Source organism: Harpia harpyja, chromosome 8 (genome assembly GCF_026419915.1).
Source record: "Harpia harpyja isolate bHarHar1 chromosome 8, bHarHar1 primary haplotype, whole genome shotgun sequence".
In the NCBI taxonomy this organism is placed as follows: domain Eukaryota; kingdom Metazoa; phylum Chordata; class Aves; order Accipitriformes; family Accipitridae; genus Harpia; species Harpia harpyja.
In genome coordinates, this window is record NC_068947.1 from 37,968,269 (window position 1) to 37,980,383 (window position 12,115).

General features: G+C 39.6%; 1 protein-coding gene across 6 annotated transcripts in view; it reads right to left on the reverse strand.

Moving 5' to 3' along the window:
• Positions 1-12,115, reverse strand: part of EPHA6 (EPH receptor A6) — a 529,992-nt gene that overhangs the window by 256,907 nt on the left and 260,970 nt on the right. For all 6 annotated transcript variants that reach the window (XM_052794417.1, XM_052794413.1, XM_052794416.1 and 3 more), the window contains exon 4: positions 8,746-8,901. In XM_052794417.1, the coding sequence (XP_052650377.1) occupies positions 8,746-8,901 (156 nt within the window). The remainder of the gene's footprint in view (positions 1-8,745; positions 8,902-12,115) is intronic.

Sequence of the window (12,115 nt, forward strand, 5' to 3'; positions counted from 1 at the left end):
ATATATCTATCTGTGAAGAGTTCATAGTTAGCAGCCAAAAAGCCCCAGACAGTAAAGACCACATATTTTTCAGCATATCAAGAAATCATTTAGCTGAATGGTATGTGGCTCATTTGTACTGAAGATGAATATTTCTGGAACCTGTCAGATGAAAATTATATTTGTAATTTGCAATTTTTATGTCACAGAGAATATTTTGAATATTTCCTTCCTGGTCTTTGACTGTGACCTTGTGATAAGTCTAACACTGATGGATTTGAAATACTGTAATAAGTATTTATAAATAGAACTTGTTAACAAAGGCTAATTATATTGATACATCATTTTCCAACGGTGTGGAAAACAGAGATGAGGTACGGTCTTGAAGATGGTGATGTGGTCCAAAAGCCCCTACAACCTTAGAGTGTCTCAGATTCACAAATCTCTAAACTTCCCATAAAATTACTGTGAGGTTGATGGTTCTAGCTACTCTGGAGAACAGTCCTGAGATCAGAATAAGCTAAAACTAGCACAGATTACTTCAGCTTCAGCCCTTATTATGTATGTGCAGAAGATAGGAATAATTATGTTTCCTCTAAAAACATGCTGTGATAATTAAATAATGACTGGTCTTAACAAATTCCCACTGTTAAAACCAATGAGGAGTTTTAGGAATATGGAGGATGAGCCTTAATCGCACTTACATATGTGCACACGTTTAAGCGGATCAGTAATCCCCTTGAAATAATTGGTAATACTCATGCACTTAAAACTAAGCAAGTGTGTAATTGCTCGAAGAATTGGAGCCATTATTTTAAAACTGGCTTAAATTTAATCTTACATAAACTATAGATACTATGACAATGGGTCATCACAGCTCAGGTTTTTTATGTTACTTCAACTTTGGCAGGCCAAAACAGGAATTAATGTGAATTCAGGCAATAGGAGAGTTTTATCTGGCTTTGTCAATTTTAATTTTCTATCAGATTTTTGTTGTACTATATGTAGATGGCATCAGTAGAAGAACCAATACAGTAGATAAAATAGACTTTTTAAAAAAATTTAATTTTTATTTGTACTAGAGAGTGAAGGTTGTTATATTCATGATTTGGGACTTAATCCTCAATTGTAAGAGAAAACATGAATTATTGTACATTCACATTTCAATGAATAGGGAGAACATTATCAATTATGTTAGATGTGTCTGAAAGTATATGACTGTCCGCCTGCAAATACTGAAAAAAACCTCAGACACACTTCATACTCAAGGCCCCTCATGCCAATTTGCATGACGATTAAATAGCTTTTTAATTGCTGTTAAATTATGCCAGTTAAACTGTGATTTCATGCAAATATTAAGCTGTAATGACATGCAGTGAATCATTTACTAAGATTTAGAACTTGGAACAAAGAGAGACAATTAATTCTAATCCTCAGATTCAGCTAAATTATGTGTCACTGGGCTTTTATGAATGTGGCCTGACTGCTTTGTTATCATTTATAAACTATACAAAGATTATTTGACACATTGGAAAAACTTGGCAGCAATAACCGTTCTGCAAGCATCTGTGTGCAAAGCTCTCAGGGATTTCCTTATATTGATTTTTAAAGAAAACAAGTATATCGGTGAAAATGATGGATCCTTTCCTCACAGCAAGATTCATGACTTTGAATTTTATGCAAAAGAGTAAAACACAGTTCAGATGGATGAGCAGCTCTTCTGCTTCTTAAATGAAACACAGCCTGAGTGTGAGCAATGTCTTTTGCTTCATTTACAAATTATAAAGTAAGAAGTATTTCTACACTCTCTGTGGAGTAGACTGGCACTGATGTCTTACAGAGAAGCGGGCCCACTCCAAAAGCAACAGAGCTGAGTTTATGCCTCATGCAGTGCTTTGCAGCTCATCTTGCTTTGCGTATCCTCTCCCTCTGTGAAGGTGAAGTGCATTCTGCCCTTTATGGAAGGAGACAGGAGCAAACCCAATGCTGCAGAATGTGAGGGCAATGAAGGCAATGCAGTATTTTAAACACTACAGAGTGATGACTCTCTGGAAAAAACTTTGTCGGTTTTTAAGTGAGAACTGTCCGTTACCAACTATTGGACTCTTAGGAGTGTGTGTTATTTGACTACTGAATTTACAGCAGAAGGACAAAAATTAACCATCATCTGAGAATACTCAGAATCAGCATCTGGCTGTACCCTTTGAGTTGACAATTGCTTTTTTATATACGTACATACATGTAGCATAGATAAGTAGTGTCACTTGATATAGAATGCCGTATTACATTTTTTCCTTTTCAGAATCACTTCTTTTTCTGTGAGGCAGGTAGGAAGAATGGAAGTCAGTGACTGCAAACCAATACTCCAAGTCTGAGCGTAATGATAAATTGCAAACAAGTGTATATATAAAAATAACAATAGAGGCAGTAGAGTTGAAGGCTTCAAGCATGTTGCTTGATTTTGCTGCTGGAATACAGTGTTAACTCTTAAAAATAGAGGATACAGTTTGTGGCAGAGGTTATCGAACAGAGCATAAGTTTGTTGGGTTCAAAATTGTTTAAGCATAACATGAAAAGAGATGCATTCAGACTCAGGCACCCAATATAAGCCTGCCTGCCTTTGACCTTGAAAGGATGGATCAATTTATCCAATTACATTATAGTGAGAAATGTTAGAGTTTATGTACAGAGTAATCAGACAGGGGATTAGGTATGATGCTATTTCTTGCTCACTGTGTATGCAGAGAGATCACTGATAGAGTACTAGCATATGGCAAAGAAATACAATAAGGAGAAAGAGTAGCAGCAAGAGATAGATAACAAGTGCCAATCAAATGAAAAAAGGCTAGGAGAAAGAGATTACCAATATATACTAATGTAATTTTCATTCTTCTTATTAAAATCAGATTTCTATTATGCTTTTCTGCAAAGTGCACACTCTTCTTTTACAAAATACAGTTATATGAAGTAAAAATGGGACCTGTACAATTTTGGAAAAGCATACAGTATGCACTTTCACGGAATTAATGAAATTAGATTTGTTGCGGAAGGTGGCAAAGCTGAGCTAAATGAGCATGCGGACCACACCCGAACAAGATGTAAACAGCACATGGCAATAATAGGATAAGATTGTGAGGCTATAATAGCATAGGAATGTATATAAATTATAGAAGCTGCTAATAAGTTTTGGAGGACGTTAAGAACTTTGTTTAACTGCTTAAAAGTAGTTGTTCATGATAAAGCAGAACTCATATCTTGCTTAATGCTTTTGTTTTATGTTGACCTATTTTCTGATTGGAGGAGGAGACATAGTAACAACTAGCCTAAAATACAGGAAAGAAAAAGAACCCGCCTAGGGACCCAATGAAAAGGACCCAATGACAGAGACCAGACCCCGGACCCACATATTACTCTTGGACCAGACTACGGTGTGAGGGGTGAGAACTTAGATTGTAAGAGTATAATTGCCCAGTGCCGTGGTTTCAGCCCAGCCGGTAACAAAGCACCACGCAGCCACTTGCTCACTCCCCCCCACCCTGGCCACGGTGGGATGAGGAGAAAATATAAAGGCAGGCTCGTGGGTCGAGAGAAGGACAGGGAGGGATCACTCACCACTTACGGTCACGGGCAAAAGACAGGCTCAACTTGCGGAAGAAACTAAATCAATTTAATTTATTATGAATCAAATCAAAACAAGGATACTGAGAAGTAAACCCAACCTCAGAACACCTTCCCCCCAGCCCTCCCTCCTTCCCGCCTCAAGCCCACTCCCGGCTCTCTCTGCCTCCTCCCCCCGGCGGCGCAGGAGAACAGGGGATGGGGGTTGGGGTCAGCTCCCCACACCTTGTCTCTGCCGCTCCTTCCTCCTCGGGGGGGAGGACTCCTCACCCGTCCCCTGCTCCAACGTGGGGTCCCTCCCATGGGAGACAGTCCTTCACCAACTTCTCCAACGTGAGTCCTTCCCACAGGCTTCAGCTCTTCCCGAACTTCCCTGGTGTGGGTCCTTTCCGCGGGCTGATCTTCAGTCACGCACTGCTCCAGTGCGGGCTTTCCCGTGGAGTCGCGGCCATCTTGGGGGGCCTCCGCTCCCCTCCATGGGCTGGGGGGGGACAGCCTGCCGTCCCACCGCGGGCTGCAGGGGCATCCCCTCCTCCGGCGCACCTCCTCCCCCTCCTTCCTCACTGACCTCGGTACCTGCAGAGGGGTTCCTCTCACATTCCAATCCCACCACTCACTACCGGTTCCCCTTCTTAAATCCGTTCTCCCAGAGGCGCGACCACCGTCACTGACGGGCTCGGCCTGGGCCAGAGGCGGGTCCGGCTTGGAGCCGAGGAAGCTTCTGGCAGCTTCTCACGGGAGCCGTCTCTGCAGCCCCTCCCCCGCTACCAAAAAAGAACCCCCATGGCACACAAACCTATAACACCCAGGGATTTTAGTGTTTGGGGCCCCTCTCTGGAGGCACCCAGCTTGAGCTGTCTGAATTTGTGCGCCATAGAGTAAATTATGCTTTTTATTTTGAAGGCCTTGATTAGAGATTCTGCTTCAGGCAACCTAGGGTGGAGCCTGAGGGAAGAGGCAGCACCCGCGTGTGTGTGTGTGTGTGTGTGTGTGTGTGTGTGAGGAGTCGGAAGGGGCACCCGTCGGCTCACTGGACTCGCCTGCTGCAGTTAAAGTCTGGGGTGGTGTACGTGCAACACCTTGATCGGTGTGTGAATGCTCGGGCAGCGGCTTCTCCCTTAACAGATTTGAAGCTCATCTTGAAAAGTGGATGCATGAAGCTAAACTCTTAATTTCATAGTATCTTAAATCAAGGTCCTTATTTTCCATAATGCTGCATATGCAAGTTTTCCAGTACTGAGGAAAAACTCTGGAGTGAGGAATACTGTCTAACCCTATGCAGGAATGAAGAGAGAGACTAAAATATCTACCTGTCTTAGGCATATTGCTTTACAGGACTTGGGGAAGCAAATCAAATAGGTACGAATACAGGTGGTTCAAAATGTTTGATTATGAGGAAATTTGTAAGGGGTTTGGCAGGTATGCCTGCCCTGATGGAGACCAAAACTTTTCGACCAAGAGAAAAAAACCCAAAACCTAGAAGCCATAGTTTGGGGGTTGAGCTGCCCGGCTCACATGTTGGTGCCCCACATTGGGCGCCAAAATGGACTGTTGTGGTTTAACCCCAGTCAGCAACTAAGCACCATGCAGCCGCTCACTCACTTCCCCCCCACCCAGTGGGATGGGGGAGAAAATCAGGAAAAGAAGTAAAACTCATGGGTTGAGATAAGAACGGTTTAATAGAACAGAAAAGAAGAAACTAATAATGATAATGATAACACTAATAAAATGACAACAGTAATAATAAAAGGATTAGAATATACAAGTGATGCACAATGCAATTGCTCACCACCCGCCAATCAACACCCAGTTAGTCCCCAGGCGGCGATCCCCCCTGCCCCCCCCCTCCCCCAGGTTATATACAGGGCATGACATGGTATGGAATACCCCTTTGGCCAGTTTGGGTCAGCTGCCCTGGCTGTGTCCCCTCCCAACTTCTTGTGCCCCTCCAGCTTTCTCCCTAGCCAGGCATCAGAAGCTGAAAAATCCTTGACTTGAGACTAAACATTACTTAGCAACAACTGAAAACATCAGTGTGTTATCAACATTCTCCTCATACTGAACTCAAAACATAGCACTGTACCAGCTACTAGGAAGACAATTAACTCTATCCCAGCCGAAACCAGGACAGACTGTTGTTGTTCTAAATGATTTTGATTGAAGAATATATATCATTGAGTTTAACACCTGTTTGATCTGATTGTGTGAGCCTCCACGATAATGGGAATCCACTATTCATTCTGTGTTTAATTCAAGAACAACTTTCATTTAGAAAGTCACAAGAAAAATTTCTAATCTCTTATGTCACATCTCACATCAGGATACAAATTTGCAAATGAACATAAAAAATGCAGATCTGCCCCAAAAGTGGTTATGTAGAAAAAGCATTTTCTTACTGTACAGCCTTTTCTCTCTATTTAGTCAAATCGGCTCATTTTTCTTCTAACTTTTCAACTCCTTTTATTACAGTAAAGCATGACAGTTTGGAAGGAACAATCTAAATTCTACTCATATCTGTATCTTTGTTTATTACATTTAAATTAGCCACATCTGCACAGACCCACCGAAGGCAGTGAGGTTGTATTTATGACAGAAACATAATTTTAATAACTGAGAGCATAATTTGAAAGCAGTGGGGCTAAAGATATCACTTAGGGAATAATTTGGCCTGCAGACTCTTCATTACTGATGATGTGCAAGAAGATAAGAACGCAGTTTGCCTGTCAAGAGTCTTGGTGTCATTTGCAGAGCTGACAATTAGTGAAATAATCATCATGGTAGGTATAAGATGAATACATCTGCTGTTACAGTCAATGAAGTACTGATACCTTGCAGTCTAGGCTGAATGAGAGGCAATGCATGGTGGCACTGGACCAAGAGCAAGGCAGAAACTAGAATGTGGTTCACTGTCTGCTTTATTTCTTATTTCTCCCAAGTTGGAGTGAGATAGGGCACTGGTACCTCTGTTGTGGTTGATTTCTTCCCTGCCTCCACTCACTCGGCTGCTTTGGCTGACATCCTCAGCAGAAACAGAGAGGTCTGGCAGCAAGTTTTCCCTGACAGTTTTTGGCCAAAGCAGCTCTCGGAACCCTGCTTTTGTTGGGAAAGCACCAGGGTGTTATAGGTACCTGCTCACTGATGCCACAGGGCTCTCATGCTCCTCTCTACCTTATCAATACTAATGGGTAGCAGGGCTTAAAATTGTGCCCTAAAAGATAATTATGGAAACATAATGCCATGTATGAGTAATTTTTTCAGAGAAGAACTGTCTTTTGGAGATGAAAAATCAATGACTTATAAATAATATGGAACCACATCTGCATAATGCATGAGTGAAACCATCCTTCTAAGCATGAAACTGTCAAGAGTGCCTGGGATGTGTGTTAGTTCAGTGGGTAAGTTTTTAATGGCCTGTGCTTGGGGCACTCATTTGAGTGGAATTATTTGTAATCACCATTTTCCTGCAGGAAGTCTGAAACAGCATTGCTTATTCCCTCACATATTTTGTGATAGGCCTATGTGCCTTGCTCCAGAGTAAACTGACAGCAGATTGTGTGCATTTGATTGGGGTCCCTCTCTGGTCTCTATGTCCCTTATGTAGCTGGAGACTGGAACTTAACCTTTGCCTCTGAAAACTCCATTGTTAGATTAGACAACTTTGTGCTAAGTGCCTTGGATCTGAGGAATGCCATTTTTCGTGACCATCACTCCCATTTAGTGGATGGACAATGTCTTGGTCTATGTAATGACCTCAGGACTACTGAGTGCCTATGACTTTGTAAATCAGCTCCAAATTACCTGGTATATTCCCAATTTGCTCAGTACAGTGCCAACTGGAGAGACTAGCATGAGCACAGGAAGCAGTTCAGTTCTGCTAGTAGTAGTTCAATTCTGTCATCTCAGTTATTTTTACATGGTGCTACCTTACGCAGTCTAAATATATCAAAATTATGACTATAAACTGATGGTTATTGCAACATTATTATGGTTATTTATATGGTTTTATCTCTTAAGCTTTTTGTATACTTAGTCTGTTAAAATACTTCATGCATTTAACATGTTAACTTTTTTAAACTTCTCTTAACAAGAGGACTGTGGCACAAAATGTGCTACAATCAAATCCTCCGCCAAAAGAACTAACAAAATGCTACACAAGAAACTAGGTATCTTAGAAAATTTTGCAAACAGATTTTAATCGTCTTTATTAAATAATAGGATTTTATATGTATAGTATTTCACACACAGATTTTTAGATGCTGCTGTTTGTTCCCAGTTTTGAGATTAAACAGATATAGTTGCTGTATGATCAATAAATGAATCCCAGTGAGTAATGAACCACGTATGAAAATCTATGAGAAATATTTTATTAAGTGAAAAGAAAATTTGTGCTTTATGTTTCTAGACAGGAGCACATTGATCAAAGTAATAAAATTCTCTTCTCAGTCAGAATTTCTGACCCTAGTTTGCTGGGCATCAGTTTTGTCTTAATGAAAAATTTAGGTTAGTAAAAAATCACAAAATGTTGTATTTTAAAAATTATCAAAAAATCTAAAGAATTTTCATTATTACAGTTTAAGAGGGAATAACTGTTGAAAGAAGATGATATGCAAGATGGTTTAACTGTATTTCCTTTTGATTGGATACATCTTTTTTCTTTCTTTTTATGATTTTTCTTGTCTTTTTTAGAGAGTTTAGTTTTTATTTGATTGTGTTGGGATGATATTTGTCTTATAATTTTCTTTTAAATCTGGGGAGACAGCTAAGTATGTCATACCAGTATTTTTCTTTATGTGACGCCTCAGTTTTTTGAAAGTTTTTGTACAAGCATATTTTCATGTATTTAAAATACATACTGGTAGCTAAAACTCAACATTGTTATCTATATGACAATGATTACACACCTTGTATTTTCTCTCAGAACTACAAGTTAAAAAGTCACCAAACTAAGAAACTTGAGAGTATTTTTAGGGATATCTAGACTAAATAGAAATATGCTGTTTGAATTTTGATTTCAAAAATCTCTTTTGGTTATCTTGAATGGAATTTTTCACAAAATGTACACACTCATGTCATTTTTTTAAAATACAAAAATAAATAAATGAGGCACAGGAGAAGAGAATTGCAGACACTGGTACTAATCAGACTTACGGGTACATGCCATAGTTGGTGGGTCCTTCTCAGCTCTGAAGTAACCTTTCTCACACTGACAGACAGAAGTTGCTTCTACGTAAGTCAAACTGTGTGGAGGGCACTTGGAGCACTTTACATTTCCAGCAAATGCTTTATAGAATCCCGGCCTGCAAGCTGCAAAACAAGAAAATAAGTTTCATTAATAGAAGCAAGTTTTGGTCCTAAGTTAAATCTGTTCCATGAAGTTATAATGCACCTTCTTTCCTTTCCAGCCTAGATATATATGCTATTTTGATCATACAATTCTTCACAGTTTTTACTTTGGTATACGGGCTAAAAAAAAAAAAAAAAATCTGTTCTTGGTATATAATGGGAAATCATTAAAAGAGACAGCTTTCAAATTTACAGACAGTCCTCACTGCTGCTGGAAATTGTTATCTAGACAACTTCACTAATATCACTAAACAAATGCACATTATGTATTTTTTATGTAGGTTCCATCTGTTAATAAGAAAGTGTGAGATAACTTCTTATCCACCAAAGCTATTTATACGGCTTCCTTATGTAAGTAATGGAGACTTGCAATGCTTAATATATTTACCCTTGCAATGCCTTGATGAGACAAGGATGACATCCCTGTATTTTTACAGATGGATCTGACTTGCCTATGGTCCCCTGAGAAGCCTCTGACAGAAGGGCCACATCGGCTGGGTCCTCTGCACCCTGTTGTCATGAGAGGCTGGGAGGCGCTGGAATAACCACCTTCAGAGGTGTGGGAAGGAAATGCCAATACCCCCTAGCACAAACTACCACAAGCATGAGACTACTCTTAATTGTGTCAGGAGACAACCTGGATAGCAGCTGCCCTGGGGACGGGGGATGTTGCGATGGTCAGAGCTCACCACATCCCCAGTTACTTGGAGCAGGGCCGTCCCTGCCATTCTTAACCACAACACAACCTTACGTGCCTTTTTGCAGGCCTTTAAAGCGGAAACAATTCATTAAAATAAATATTATCATAAATCTGCCAGGTTTGCATTACAAAATATTATTTTAACACCATCCTCAGGCTTCATCACACATGTTTAAAGAGAGATTTCTTTCTCTCTCCTGCCAGCTACCACATTTACACATGCCAGCATGTACTGCAGTTACTATCTTCTGGCTTCCCCATCTGAAAACAGAACTGAAACAAATGAAAGAGCAACTCAAACATATATGGACTGTACAGACTCATACTCCTTCTGACTCCTCCAGCAGTATGATGGAAACCATTGCTAAAAATATCATTTTGAAAATGCATGTGGCTTTTTCTTATTTTGACATATTCAAGACTATTTTCTTTACCTTGCTTGACAAACTAGGCAGTACTTCGTTCTCTTGTAATAAGACAAAATAACAATATTCAAATGAGGTGTTCTTTAAAAAGCACCCCAAAGTACACATTTTATGGATGCACTATCAGTTCATATTGAGTTATTAAAAAGTATTAACTCTTAGGTAACATATACACAGATCATAGAATCATAGAATCATAGAATCATTTAGGTTGGAAAAGACCTTCAAGATCATCGAGATCAGTTTTGCTTCTGATTCCAAAGGACTTGCTTGATATAAAAGCAGTTTCACTAGTAGCTGAGGGAAAAGGAGTGAGAAGATGGGACTGAAAAACGTAACAGTTGATTGCCTACCAGAATCCAAGAGCCAATTTTTCAGATGTAATTTTAAGATCTTAATTTTGACCCAACAATTTCAGCAGTTGTCTTCCCAGTGTGTTCTTCTGACTTTGCTGAAGAGACATTAGGGAGGAATCCTGCCCTGCTGTCACTGACAAAGAAAAAAAAAGTATGTCTGGTGTTAAGAGGGGTGGGAACAGCAGGGATTTTCCCCTTGAAAGAAGGCTACTGGTCTGATACAATTATGATTATAGCGAGTGGTAATTTTCTACTGATTGGAAGGACAGCAAGTTTGGTGCATGGAAGAAGGCAGCATTGTAGATATAGGCCATAGGCACTGACTCCTCTTAGCTTTGCTAGAAGGAAGGAAGAGAGGAGGTAAGACAAAATTGGGGAAGGATGTTACGCTTGCCTGCTCCTTGCTTCTTTTCTCATGCCCAAACTCTGCCCTGGCTTATCTAAGGATGAATATTAAATTTTTGCTTTTAATAGCTACCTTTCATGCATCTGGTGTGATACAAGTAAGTTTGTAATTAAAGAGTTGGCAATTCCAGGTTACAGTTTCAGTCAAAGTAAAACAAGGGCACTTTGAAATCCTTATTACTTCTGAAATGCATGTCTGTCCGTTCTGAAATCATTCCTTCTTCCCTTCTGTTCCACAAATGACAAACCACTTTGGATCAAAAGAAACATGGCATTCTCTTTGAAGAGAAATACTTTGTTTAAACTTCAAGCAGTTTGCTATTCCAAAATAAAACTCAAGGAGAAGATTAATTTCCAATTTTAAAAAGTAAATGTTTTATTCTAAAATGGTATTCTGTAATGTATTTAAAGCAATTATGATTTTGATATGGTATGCCTCTTAAAAGAAAGCACATACATACTCATGGAAAAGATGGGGGAAAAAAATAATGGATGAATAAGTGGATCATTTTACTTCTTCTGAAGCCAACCCAAATACATTTATCCATTAAGCCAGGTATGTACCACAAATTCTGAGGCACAGGAAGATATCAGGGAAGCTTTTCTATGGATAAATTTACAAAGCTGTTGGTAACCCGCTCCCCGTCCAAATGTAGAATCACACAACCATGATTATTGGATACTTGCAAATAAAAACCAGCCTTTCATAAACAAGATAAAGTAACACAAGCTGAAACCCCTCAGAAGATCACAAGCTTGGGATAACTCACCTCTCTGGATAACTTAGTGCTGATTGCCAACATTCAAGGTGAAAGAAAATAAACTGTTACTCTATCAAAATCAATGAATATGCAGCACAAGTCTGAAATACAGCACATCAGCTGCTGTACATATCTAAGCTTAAACTCTGCTAGCAAATATTGTGTTTCGGTGGCACAATTAACAAAAACAATTGCTAAATTTCCAATTTTCCACAGAAAAATTGCAAGCACTGAAGTTACTGCCCAGGTTTTTTAAAGCTCATTTAGGAAATGCCTCAACTGCTATGATTTCAGACATGTATCTTCCCCTGAAGAAAAGAAAAAGAATCTCTCTGTTCCTTTGGCCTCAAGTGTCTTCGTGGAGCTTAAGGCTATACAAGACCACTGTCAGCCAACTGTAGCTCACAGCAATTCCAATTACAATTTACAGGAAAACTGCACAAAGGAGTCAATGGTATATGCATTCCATTGTAATTTCTGATTTATGCATAACATTTTGTAAAATTGGGGTTTGTAAATGTTCTGCTA